Source organism: Bombyx mandarina, chromosome 19, assembly GCF_030267445.1.
Source record: "Bombyx mandarina strain Sakado chromosome 19, ASM3026744v2".
NCBI lineage: Eukaryota > Metazoa > Arthropoda > Insecta > Lepidoptera > Bombycidae > Bombyx > Bombyx mandarina.
Window position 1 is genome coordinate 4,786,045 of NC_143225.1, and position 14,551 is coordinate 4,800,595.

Consider the following 14,551-nt stretch of genomic DNA (forward strand, 5'->3'; position numbering starts at 1 on the left):
TCAATGGATATGCTAATATTTATATGAATTTATATGAATATATTTATATATAATTATATGAATATTTATATGAATGAATTTAATGAAGTACATGTATTTTCTACATGGATACCAAGTTTCAAGTCAATCGGATGCATGGTTCAGTAGTTATAACGGAACATCCGTAAAAACCTCTGTAGATTTATATATTAAGTATAGATTGAATTGACAGCTGCTAAAGTGACACAAAAGATCGCCATAACCTACATCTAGCTTTATGTATCTAGTGTATTTAATATGGTATGTGTATAATTTGTTGATTACCTATTTTGAATGAATTAGATTTAGTCACCCTGTAAACTGTAGTGGTCAACACAGACAAATATTTTTATCAAAACTTAGTAGTAGCAGTAGTCTCTAATAGTCATAATAATACAAACATTTTAAGATTACATATCTTTTAATTCCTTAGGTTATGTAAAATCTACAGAATACATGATACAATGTTTATGTCCGAAATATACAATTAAATTTTGATTTGTTGTTAAAACGAATTGATTTTTATAAGTTCTTTGATCACTTACAAACTAAAGAGTAATATTAATGGAAGAAAATAAAATATACCTCGCTTTTTAAACAATAATAAAAAATGGTAAAGGAACTTCTTTGACATAAGTGTTTATATTTTCTTATAATGTGTATGCTTTAATGTTTTGTGAGTAAAATAAAGTTAGTCATAATGAAAAATAAAAATGTCTACAAACGTAGGACATATGAGTCGACTATTATCAAAGGCGGCAATCTGACTTTTGGACAATGATTGGTAAATCAGAAAAACGAATTATTGACTTTGTATTCCATTGGCAGTCACAAAACTTCGGAACGACATCTTAGATAAATAACAGGTTAACTATTAACCTTTATTTAATGCAGGTTTTGAACCGTATTCTTTGAAGGAGACGATTATATTCAAATAAATCTGTATTGACATATCAATAAATTTTTTTTGTCCAAATGCACAGATTGCCACCTTTGATAATAGACGACTCATATAATGGCAACCATACTTATAAATAAATATTAAAAAAAACTAGTTTCATCACATGCCCACAAACATCAATTCATACTGACACAGCCTATGGAAATTCAACTTAAATCTTACGTAAGAAATGAGCAACTTTTCCACTATGGCATATCGATACTATACATTCAACATAAATAAGAAATGAGATCAAAATGCTATGTTTTGCCAGCCTGGAATCTCGAGTACAATGCCAATGTATTATATTGTTATACATATAAAGCCAGTATTGATTTATAATTAAACATCTGATTATTGTGACTTCTGTTAATACATACAAGTGATATATCGCCAAAAACAGATTTTCCATTGATAGTCACGGCTAGAGAGCTAAAAGCAAATATTTGGTACTAAATGAAAATGACTAAAAACATAAATTCATTATAGACTCGTATTTTTGCTGCATTTGGACGAACTCGAAAAACCTGTAAAAAATATAATTAATAAATCAACAATATCAATGAATATTTCTTCATTGCGCAGTTTACTTTAAAACGACACAACTATAAATAAACTAAGGTAATATCAACAAAGCTCTTTCATTTTGTCAGTAGAAGCGTGTATTACACGTTTAGTTATTGTATTACAATTAGTTACAATCTGGTTCTGTCACTCATCAGGGATGAAGACCTTAAAAGTTAATTTTACAGCAAAACATTAGCTTAGAGAGTGGCCACACTTAATTGTCAACAAGTGAACCTGATATGTGTCCAATCATTCGTTGATTTATACTTCATTTAATATAGTATCATAGATGATAGATAGCACTAGTTCTACCGTCCATATATGGTTTGAAAAATATTCGGACGTTTTTAAAAATCAAATATTGACATGACAGCTACTGTCTGTAAACAGTCACCCGTTCATTGTAAATCTACACGTCGTACCTCTAGACAGCCTGCCTGTCAGATAGTAGATGATGCAGCTTTCTGGCTACGGCGGGTGCGGCTCTGTTTCGCTTGTTCGGGTCGCTGTCCAACGCTCCTTCCAGCGCACGCTTCAGGCCTACGCCCGACCCCAGTCCTGTGTCGCACCAGACCAAACTGTTGATCGCCTGTAGGTCCTATTGATAATATTAATCAAAATTACTATTCTACTTAGGTCAGTTAATAGAATTGCATTTAAATTTAATTTTGCTAAGATTAACAGAAAATTAATGTGTTTCATTTAATTTGTGCAGTTCATTGGTGGTAGGACCTCTTGTGAGTCCGCACGGGTAGGTACCGTCACCCCGCTTATTTCTGCTGTGAAGCAGTAATGCGTTTCGGTTTGAAGGGTGGGGCAGCCGTTGTAACTATACTGAGACCTTAGAACTTATATCTCGAGGTGGGTGGCTTTACGTCATAGATGTCTATGGGCTCCAGTAACCACTTAACACCAGGTGGGCTGACCACATATATAAGCAATAAAAAAAAAGTAAGTAGAATTGTAAAGTTTTACCTTGGCGGGGCTGCGGCTGAATCTGTAGGTGAGGTGGTGATGTTGCGGCGGCGGGTCGGTGAGCGGCTTGACGTAGAGCTGATGTCGCTCGGACACGCGCGTGCCGGCCGGGGAGCGCGCCTCGCACCGCCCCGTCGGCAGCGGAGACAGGCTGCACTCCTGTACGCATACACACTATTGGCTCAGTCTTATTCTTAAATCTTATTCGACTTTATCATAAGTACTAGCGCCCAGCTCCGGCTCCGCTCGGGTCTTTACCAAAAATTTCAACGATATATTTTGACGTTGTTTTATTTTTTTAAATAAAAGAACACTTATTGCGGCATAACTATGTGTTCCACAAAGTCGTAGTACATTATTTTATTCTATCATCAATCGTTTTCGCAGGGCACGCGATGTAAAGAATATTTTAAATGATTTTTTTACACCTTGATTTATATTATTGGAGTTTTAGTAAGGATCCCTATTTTTTTTTCAAAAAAGATTATAGCCTATATCACTCGGGAATAGTGTAGCTTCCAAACGGTGAAAGAATTTTTCAAATCGGTTCAGTAGTTTCGGAGCCCATTCAATACAAAGAAACAAATCTTTCTTCTTCATAATATAATAAGTATAGAAGTATAGATGACAATTGGCTGTATATCTGTAATTCCCTAAAAAAATTATTCATAGCGAAAATCCTTAATTACCAACATCTATAATTGATACTCACATCCCTGTGTCGTCCAGAAAATCTAAGTGCAAAATTCTGCATACATTGCACATAAACTTTATTATAAAAGTTAATCAAATCTCCTCTTTCTGGTGAACCTGAAAACATTTCATTAGTTACATAAATGGTGCACTATATATGGGTCAATACATTATATTGTACATTGAATGCACTTACCCTCGTCTGTGCTTTGTTTGATTAAAACAGATCTATAAACATGATTATCAGCTAAAGGGCGTTGTCTGTAACATCGCATGATTTCTGCAAATGTTTTCTCCACTTGATTACTAGACGGATTATTTGAAACCTAAAATTCGAAAAAAAAACATTTGTGTTAAAGTACGCGTCACTTAAAAAGAACGCTGGCGATCAAGCTGCGCAGTAGGCTATTTATCGATGTATTTGGTGGTAAGAAGTGCGGCGCGGGGGGGGGGGGGGGGGGGGGGTCACCTGCCGCATGCTTGCCGGTGTGCTATTGGTTCGTCAGTCGACCTTTGCTTTCCGCGCTGGGTTCACGTTACGTTCGTTCTCAAAATACTATCGCGCACATAAGTTTTAATTACAAAATGGTTTTACGTAGAAAAGAGAAAAATGATTTATGACGTATATTGTTTTATGAAGAAAGAAGCTGATAATAATGCAGTTGATAATTTGAAGCAATGCATGAAACGGACCGCAATAGCAACAAAAAGTTTCCGAGTCTAATTTAATTTTTAGGGTTCCCTACCTCAATAGGAAAAAAACAGAACCCTTTGATCACTTTGTTGTCCGTCCGTCCGTCTGTCTGTCTGTCTGTTCGTATTCAGATTAAACATTATACGCAGAAATTAAACATGTTTTTAATTCTATTTCACAAAATTCTATCTAATATATTATTTTTAATGTACCTGCTATGTACGATCTTACCACCATACAATTTTATTATAGTTAAGGAATGCCGACCACCAACAGTACCAGAACGTCATGCTTACTCGCGACGCGATCCACTTTTTGCCGCGTGACAACAAATAATATAATATGAATTTAATTACAGTCAAGAGAGTGCATCACTAACTATCGTACAATTCACATCAAGAGAAATTATCATCTTTATAACTTTACCTAAACTTTAACTTTCATAAACTACTTTAACTTCAAACTTATGATATCTTTCTACACTCTGCTGTAACATGTAACTGCTTACAGCTACAAGAGTACAGAACTACTAAACTGTACATACCAATAACAAATATACGAAGCCGCGAGTGAAAGATTACTTCAAAAATAAAACAAAAGTACTTAGTATTTTCGTGCGCGAGTGTATCCATGCGCAAACACACCCCCTCCACTTTCTTCCAGCGTTCTTTTTACGTGACGCGCGCTATACCATTTTAAATTATTCTTAAATTTGACCATTGAATGAAAACAGGATAAATAAGAAAATGTGTTCATACCTTACATATAACATAAACAGAGCACATAAGTATCTGATCTAGATGTCTGTCTTTCATTAGATGTGTTTGATGCATTATTGAGTACTCAAGACAAGTCCAAATTTTACGTTTTAATTCGTCGTCAGTCAGCCGCAATCTCGTGCACAGATCGTTCATACGCACTACCGCTAAACTGTAAAACTGAAAAATATCGTAGGACATTATAATTAATGTAATCTACAATTTAGTTTATAATTAATTTAGTATTATCAAATGCGTTCCGTTTAGCGAGTGTCTCCCGACCGGCAAAGTGAGAGCCTTTGGTAAGTAAACATTGGTACATTGTAATATCTGTGGCACTGGTTGTGCTCAACATAGAACTTGTGTACACTGAAGGTGAATATATTTTTGTAGATAAATATAATTATTATGTACCACCTAAAGCATTCGCAAAATAAATTGTCCCATCAGTTTCATATTTATGGATTGTATCGTTGTAATTCAATAAAGACTATTGAGTCCCACTTTTTGTTTTCAATTACAAATTACTATTACTTTTGAAACATACCTTCCTAAAAAACAATATTAATGAATTGTTTTTCTTGGGTGTCGATGTAGGCGTGGTCTCACAACTCGAAGTGCTTTGTGATGGTTGTGATGTATTAGCAGATACCGCTGGCTCTTTCACTGGTGTTGTGTTCGCTTGTACTGAAATGTCATGAATTACACTTTTTTTATGTTTTTTTTTACAGTGGAAGAGTGTACGAGCTCATGGTCCACTTCATGTAAAGCTGTCCACTCTCTGCAAATTTGCCTAGAATAAGTTGGTCGCTATGAGCAATAAGGAAGCATGTTCATTGTTAAGTATAATTTTCTTTTATGTTTTTGCTCAGTGGTGTTCAATCAAGTTTTTCATATTTTCGTAAATACCATAATATGAGTTTCAATGCTAAACACAAAAACAACGAAAATAAGAGATTGTCAGGACAAACAATGCAGGGTGCAAAGGGTCATGATAATGAGTATGATAATGATTGGCGCTTGTTGTTTTCGCAAATGAACGAACGTTAGTTACTTTCAATTGTGCATAGCGAAGCGTTTTAGTTAGGTTAAAAAATTAATATTGATGTGCGGTATATCAACATTATGTCATTAAGTATTATTATTATCATTTGTATACCCAAAAAAAGGAGCAAAATTTTAAATTAGTACTTCACTCTCAGCTTCTTCATTGTTACGCTCTGTATAACTTAATTCATTATGAACTGATTTTTAACTGAAAAAAATTAATGGATGAAAATGAAAGGAATTTTAATATTACCTAAAAGTGACTGGCCAGGTTTAATAGGGTCTTTGAATAATTGCTTCTTTGCTTGTTCAGCCATAGGTGACATGAAGCGGTCTATTGTAGAGACAGGTGATTGTAGACCATCTGAAAAATTACAAGATTTAATGCAGTGTTTATAATTTCTGTTTGAAAATTATGATGAAATAACATTTACAATTAACCGTTTTAACAACAAAGTATACTCTTTATTTATATTATTATTTAAATACTAACCGTAGGTACTCGACCGCTTCGCTGGGCATTTAAAATTAACAGTATTATTTATATGCATTATAATAATGCATATTTATGTACATTATTGTCATTATTATTAAGAAGTCTAACACTCATATCAATATTAGCCTATCCATTAAGTACATGTATTTTCTAGATGGATACCAAGTTTCAAGTCAATCGGGTGCATGGTTCAGTAGTTATAATGGAAAATCCGTAAAAACCACTGTAGATTTATATATTAGTATGTATAAATTAATGAAATAGATGCAATCCATGTTATGCACTTACTAGTTCTTCGAAAAGGTGAATCTTGTACGGAGACGTCGGCAGAGGCTGGCACTGGCGTTTTACTGAGTTGGTCCCACAGAGGACTGTCAGAAGTCCACACCAGAGACTCTAGTACTTCTTCTTCGACCTACATTTAATTTCAAGAAGATATTGAATGGTTATTGATTGATTTATTATTTCAATTTATTCATTTTAAAAAAAACCATATTTAAGACTTGAAATTAAACAGTGTTACAACAAATTATAGGTTTGACTATATTACATTGCAAGGATTTGGTATTTTTTACGTTAAAGTATATGGTATTTCTAAGATTTCTGTTGCCTGAGTCAACTGTCAGACAACAAGTCCGTAAACAAATCTACCGCTATTTCAAGAGGCACGTTATTACTGGTGATTAGCTGTAAATTCCTTAAGTGTATGTTTGTCCAGAGACATCCTGAACAGTTGCCAGGCCGATATTTCGAAGACATACCTCCCTACACTTATAGTAACAAATTAGTCTATCTATTACTCAGTACATGTAAAATTATGCAACCCTGTGATTCTTCATTATTCAGACAAATTCCAGTTTCATGATCCAACTATTTGGCAAACAATAATTTAAAACTACGACACTTACTGCATTCAAATGTTTGATGACGTCTCGGCTAAGCTTATCAACCACGGCCTGTACAACTAGTTCAATAATCTTATAGAAATGAAACGCGCTCAGCTTGAATATCTGCAGCACTCTGGGAAACTTGAATGAATTCACTCCATAGGCATGTAGGACAATCTCTGTACAGCACGCATATACAGTTAGCTGGTATGTTTCTTGTGAAAGAAGCATCTGGAAAAAATATTATTTTATAGTGAACAAAGAGGAGAAACAGAAATATTGCTATTGTAAAAAAAAATCGAAATACTTAGCTTAGCAATGAAATTCTCTGCTTATATTAAGGTTGGATACTGTTCAAGATGGCACAATTTTTAAGTGAAAACTAAATTTAGATCCAAATCACTTACCTGCAATGAAACCTGTGGCTTTTTCCTATGTTCCTCTTTGATGATATGTTCAAACACCTTATAATATAAACATGTGACCATATTACAGCGTATAGAAATTGTCTCACTATGCGGGGTATTATGTGCTTCCTTCAAGCTGGCCCCAAATTGTTCCATCCAACCATTGCAGGGTTTTATTAGTTTTGCATTTATCATTTCATCAGTTACGCCGCATTCCCTGTTAAAATAGGATTAATTTGAATTTTTTTTTTAACGCAGGAACCTTTTTTAAATGTCTTCTTGATTAAATCTAACCATTCAATAAAATACTTACTGTTTGTCACAATTTATATTAATTAAAACGAAACAATAAAAATATAGACATATACATCAATATATATAGGCAGTCGTAGATAATAGATTAATTGAAAATAAATTGGTGAAGAAAGCATCCATTTAGTTATATCGTTATATATAGCAAGAAAATATGTAACTTAATTATGGGATATTTCTGAATTTGGTAGGTGAGTAGTATTTGTATTGTGATATTTGCATAAGTCCTATGGTGTTGTTACCTTTTGATATGAAAGTAATTGCACATATACTATAAACCCTACTTTGAGAAAGATAAGCGATTATGACAGTTGAGTGGCTGAATCGCAGTACTCACGTGAAGAGCCTGAGCAGCGTGGGCGAGGGTTGGGGGCGCGCGTGTCGCAGCGTGGCGGCGAGGCGCGCCAGGCTGTTCTTGGCCTCCGACACGGGCGTCAGCTCCTCGCTGCGGCGCGACAGGTAGCGCCGACCCGTCAGCGGCGTGTCCGGGCACGCGCGACCGCTCTGTACACAAATATTACTTTTGCTCAAAGGTTCATTGTATTAATTAAGTAACACATTGGACTACATTGGATTTACATACTACATTGGATTGGTGGTAGGACATTTATTTATTGAAGTTATACTTCTTTAGGCGCGTTATGAAAAATTGATGAGAGTGAAATTTTACGATGCGCGCGCACCGTGACACAAAATTAACAGAATAAAGTTGCCCACTAAATCGCTCATTACAATACGACCGACGTAACTTGGCGAGTCTGAATATAGCCGCAGGTGAACTTTCGCGCATTTACACTCGTAAAAAAAAAGTGTTATTAGCATTCATTTTTTAGTAATATAAATGACAAAATTATTATTTAATATAATTCATACCAAATATTATTAAATTATTAACGTTAAATATTTATTATTAATTATGTAATATTTAAAACAAAAAGACATAAATTTAATAAAAATAAAGTATAACTTCTTACGCGCGTACATAAGTACACGCACCCTTTTTTTATTTATTTAGTCTACTTACAAATTAACATTATAAACCAAAACATTTGTAAGGTATTAATAATTAGCTTTAGTAATTTCTAACAACAACAATAAATCGCTGATTTTGTTATGCAATAACTGATAATAATGCACCATAAGAGTCATTTTCCGTCTCAGCTCAAGAGTATCTAACCCGACCATACCAGTTACATACGAGTGATGAATACAAGAACGGATAGTATCCATACATTTTCTTGAATAGGAACCTGCGAATTTTTTTGTGTAGTTTTTCCAGCATTAGCTTTTGAACAGCTTCGCGAGGGTCCCACACGAGTGCGTTATATTCAAGACTACTTCGCAAAGACCTTGCGTGAGTCCGCACGGGTAGGTACCACCACCCTGTGTATTTGTGCCGTGAAGCAGTAATGCGTTTCGGTTTCAAGAGTGGGGCCACCGTTGTAACTATTCTGAGACCTAAGAACTCATCTCAAGGTGGGTAGCGGCATTTATGTTGTAGATGTCTATGGACTCCAGTAACCACTTAACACCAGGTGAGCTGTGAGCACGTCCACCCATCTAAGCCATTAAAAAAAAACCTAGTAGCTGAAACACATCATTGATCGGTATACAGAAACGAACGAGATTTGGTGGTATTGTTAACATTTTAAAACAACTCCTACTTCGTTATTTGAATGTTAATAGTTATTACTATACGTATATAGTGCTAACAACAAATTTATAAAGATTCAATTCAAAATTGTGCATTCAATATTTAGATCACTTATTTAATCCAGCATTGCATAGTATAGTATAGTATAGCTACGTATGTGTATGTACTTCCAAATGTGAGAGTAGACTAAAATAAATGAATATTTAACTACTTAACTTTGAATCTAACAATGTAAATATATAAAAAATCATGAAGTGGCTATTCAGATATCTGTATTTAACTTTCCCTATGCATTCCATCAATTATACCCTAAATATGTATCTCATTTATAGTTAGTTGGAGGCCATAAAGTACTATGAAAAATTCCAAGTGTAAACATATAAACTTACAGGACCGAAATTAGCTATTACTTCTGAGATCTCATCACCAGACACTTTGTTCTTCATTCCAATTTGTTCATTTGCTTGTTCGCCTGCAAATAATATTCAAATTTAAATTTATAAATTAAAACTTTATAAGGTTAGATTAAACAGTTAAGCATGCACAACTGAATTGCTTTTAATTGGCATTGCTTACATTTAAATTACATTATTACAAATCAGTGCATTCTTACTGAAACACAACACATTCATAAAACCTACTACTACTAGTTTCATAATAACTAATATTTATAATCTTGAAGGTAAAATTGTTTCCATTAATGAAGTTTGTAAGAAATATAATCATATCTTTGATATTAATATACCATACCTTCATTAGTATTATCAATAAAATATGTTAGTATGGGATTTAAATTATATGTTGACATCTTAATTAAACAAAATTCTTTAAATTTGACAGTTGCATAATGTCAATTAAAAGGAGTCAACATTTTTCAGGTTTGTTGTTTGAAATGGTCAGTCTACAATAAAAAGAATTGCAATAATACCAGGAAATTACAAAAATAAAGGTGACGCTCAAGTGTGCTTAATGTAGTTGGTATATATATTGTATGACTGTTACTTAAATGCAACATTATGATGCCTATGGACTCCAGTACTGACTTAAAACCAGATGAGCCATAAGTCTGTACACCCTCCTAAGCTATAAAAAAATTAGATGAAAGCATTGATATATTAAACACCCATTAATAATAATTCAAAAACATTTCTATACTTTGAAGACATAAATTTTTTTCATTTGTTACCAAGTGTGACTTACCTAAAAAAATCCTTTCATCAAATTCTCCTACACTGAGAACATATGTTTCATACAAGTTGTTCAGTGATTTAAGATTAACATCAAACACTCCCAAATCTAGAATTCCAAGTGTAGGCTCACTATTGCCTTTCAGTATCTATAAATACAAATTACATATTATATAATCAAATTGTGTTATAAATCTATATAAGCATCTCCATACACAAAACAAGTACACGTAGATCTTGTATTACTAATAAATAAATAACTGAAAACAAATCACATATGGTAACTTGGCCCGAATTTAGGATTCCCTGTGTTATGGGTACCAGCGACGGGCAAACATACTTATATACATTTCAATATATACATATTATAGATAATAAGCACTCAAACAGAGAGCAAGCTAACCTATTCATTACATAATGTTCGCTCAATGTGGGAATCGAACCCACAACCCTTGGCGCAACAGTCAGGGGCACTAATTACTACACCACCAAGAAAATCAGTGGTATACATAATAAACTTGTGATCTTATTATTATCTTACCCCTTTTTCAAAAAAAGAATCAATAACAGGTTTCCAGCTATATTCTTTCATGGTGGTTGCCTCTTTCGATAAGCCATCCTTGATCTCACATAAAGTAGAAATTACACATGGAGGAGTTTTTGGCATTTTGAAATCATTTTTAGTCCAATCTGTAGGTAATCCTAGAACAAAAAAATAATTTAATCTATAAAAATTCACTTCTTAAATAAATTTTTTCCTTAACGATTTTATATTTTATTTTATGTTCCATTAACATTTGTTAAAGATTATTCAGAGACCTTAAAAATTATCGATTTAAAGGTTCTAAAGTTCTTCTCGATCTAAAGTTTAGAACAATAGGGTAAGAGTAAAAGTAATCAATAACAATGTGTTTTGTTACCTTTAAATTCAGGATTAATAATGTCTACCCTTCGGGCCATAAATGCATTGGCAAATATATAATCCAAACATGATAGTAATATGTGATACATATCTACTAAGTCATTAGCAGAATTGTGGAATTCTCCTTTCACACAAATGTACAAACACCATGTAAACTCAAACAAGGCATTTGTTGAACATGGTTGCAGTCTGAAAAACAAAATGATATATGAGAAATGAATAGTAATATTTCAATTATAAAGTTCTTCGTTTATTGACTTTTCTTTATTGCACCAGATAGTTTGAGAGCCTACCTGATTTTAAGAGCTTACTGAAGATTACTGACAACACAATGTCAATACTAAAACCCAATTTAAGACATGAGGTTCTAATCTTAACTAAACAGTATTTCCACCCTTAAAGCTTGAATGCATGACTGCTTTGTAATAGAAACAGAATGGTGGTATCACTTTTTTGTAAATGCCTACCTGTTAGTAACCTAAAGAGGTTATGCTACCTTCACTGAACTTAGGTGGTATTATATCTTAGTAACAGTAATTATGCAGATTTATGGTGATTTTATTTCACAATACATAATCTTTTAATCCTACAATGGGGAAGTTAATCTTAAACACCAGTAATCTTATACACAGGTATCTTAAACACATGTTTCTAAATAAGATATGTACCTACTAGTAAACCTCGCATGGTCATATTTCTCAATATGACATATCTTTTAAATTATTGTAACTACAATTTAAACAGGTAAAAGAATTTTATGATTTGTCTTGCATTTCAGTAATCCATTATAAACAACATGTAACCAAAATCTGGTATAGCTTTCATTATATACAGTACTGTTATAGTTAATAATTTAGAATTCAGATCCTATTCAGAATTACTTAAATATCAAAATCAGATTTAATAATGAGAAGTTTCAATTTGATTTGTGTTCAATAACATACCAAACAATTTACATTAGAAAATGATTTTGTTTTTATAAAAATATATAATATTTTTTAACTTACTTTGGTCTTCTCTTCGAGACTTGTTTTACAGGCTCATTTGTTAACCCAACAAACAGTTCCATGAAAATCGGTTGGAACTTCCTGAAGAGTACTGAAGAGACTGCAAACTTGTGTTCCAAACGAGATATCCTTTCTTTAAAATCTGTAGACATTGAGGCCATCTCCATCCAGTTTTTTATTTTGATGAAGAACTGAATTAAGCTGTTTACAAATTTAAAAAAAATCTAAGCTTACATAATTTTGTGTGTACTGTTTTAAGTAAGAAAGTTTTAGGAGTAAAATTGTTGGTTTGTAAAATTCAAGACTATTGTTACCTTAGATTACATAATCTCAAAAGTTTTGTCAGGCTGACACAGTTCCCTTCCACCACTTTTCCTGTTTGCACTGTAGGAGTGACCGATGTCCTACAAGCCACATACAATGCGCATGCCATCCAATGTAATTCATCACCCTAGAAAATGAAAGGAAGTAATTGTTGTTTATTTGACTTCTTCTGAGATAAAGCCTTGTAACTATTTTTTTTTATTGCCCTTTCAGGCAGAGGAGCATACGGCCCACCTGATGGTGAGTGGTTACCGTCGTCCATGGACTTCAGCAATACCAGGGGTAGAGCCGAGCCTCTGCCTACTATGTGATTGATGTACTCTTAAATACAGAACAAGTTGTTTATAGTGAAAAATGAAATGCCTTAAAAAGTTGCTTCAAATGTTTTAAATGTTAGTATTTAATTTAAAATTGAAATTGGGCTGCAAATATCTCTAATTGTTAATAAAATTTCAGTAGATATACAATTAGACACTAAAACAAGATGAGTTCAACAAAGTAAATGTAAATCAACAAGAGTTTGTCATTTTCTAGAGAATTAATACATAGGGATAAACGAAGACAATAAGGGCAAAGATTTAAATAAAAGACATGTTACCAAAACATAATTCAAAACTTGTTTTAGTGTCATGAAGAACTGAAGTATGTAGAAGTAAAGTTATGCATGTTGTTTCGGAAATAATTGGTACAAAATAAATACGTAAAGAATATAAATAAGTTTTGATACACAAAGTATTGTACGAATATTTATTTGGAACATCAGTACTCCCCTAAATAAAGCAGTGGTACCATTGCACTTGTGTATCTTGCGATCAAGTGTTTAAGGTTGAACTTTTTCGAAAGTGCTTCATTAAATGCGCAGAAAAGACAGGCAATGATAGTTTTACTTACATCTAGTATATAATTTCGTTTTATTTCTGAAAAAGAATCTTTCGATTTCTTCGCAGCTGATGAATCGACGTTTAAATTAGAACAAAGATCCTCCATCTTCTCAATCCAATCTTCGTTTTCGTCTGATTTGGGCATGATGATTGAATTAATTCGATTAAGTTACCTAATTTCAGAAAGATAAAATTCTTAACACAAGATCAACAAAATAAATATGCAGCACAAAGTTCTCCCGAATTTGACAAATTTGACATCAACTTGGCGGGAATAGTTGCACATAGTACACACGCCTTTCCCTCCCACGCGCTCACCCAACACGTCAAATTAAAAATTGTTTTATCAAACGTACTTCTCTATGGAAATAGGCTGTATAGGCTTAGATCCCCTTGCCTTTCCTAACAAGGAAAAATTGTACCAAAAAAAAAATTTCTATGGAAATACTGGAATCTCTTTTGCAATAATTTGCACCGTGTTCAATAGAGGTTTTTAATAGGCGCGAAATTTGTCCAAAATAATTAACTGTATAGATGAGGGGGTTTTGTAATTATTAGATTATTGAAAAGATTACTACATTTCTATAACATAAATCTATTTTTAGCTTGAGGGTCTTCACTACACGTTTAAACTATACCAAATTTTAAAACCATATAAGCTGAATAAGTTAATGTTTACTTTTAATATATGTTTATTCTGATTTCTGCTGGAGTTCTTCGTCGAAGAATGCTCCAGTTTTTTTATGACCTTGTAAAAATGTTTCCAAAAGCCTTTTTTTTAA

At 33.2% G+C, this 14,551-nt stretch overlaps 1 protein-coding gene across 1 annotated transcript; it reads right to left on the reverse strand.

The window, feature by feature from the left end:
- Window positions 1–420: 420 nt before the first annotated feature.
- On the reverse strand, window positions 421–14,095 carry LOC114239457 (retinoblastoma-like protein 1). Its single transcript, XM_089735563.1, has 19 exons — window positions 13,780–14,095; window positions 12,879–13,015; window positions 12,565–12,765; window positions 11,556–11,746; window positions 11,177–11,337; window positions 10,649–10,784; window positions 9,838–9,920; window positions 8,132–8,298; window positions 7,483–7,699; window positions 7,097–7,306; window positions 6,477–6,603; window positions 5,946–6,056; window positions 5,193–5,332; window positions 4,646–4,825; window positions 3,390–3,519; window positions 3,213–3,310; window positions 2,501–2,659; window positions 1,948–2,123; window positions 421–1,485 (listed from the first exon to the last, which is right to left on the reverse strand). Exons 1-18 carry the CDS (start codon window positions 13,912–13,914, stop codon window positions 1,950–1,952), a joined length of 2,757 nt encoding a protein of 918 aa, XP_089591689.1. The 5' UTR covers window positions 13,915–14,095; the 3' UTR covers window positions 421–1,485; window positions 1,948–1,949.
- Window positions 14,096–14,551: the final 456 nt, after the last annotated feature.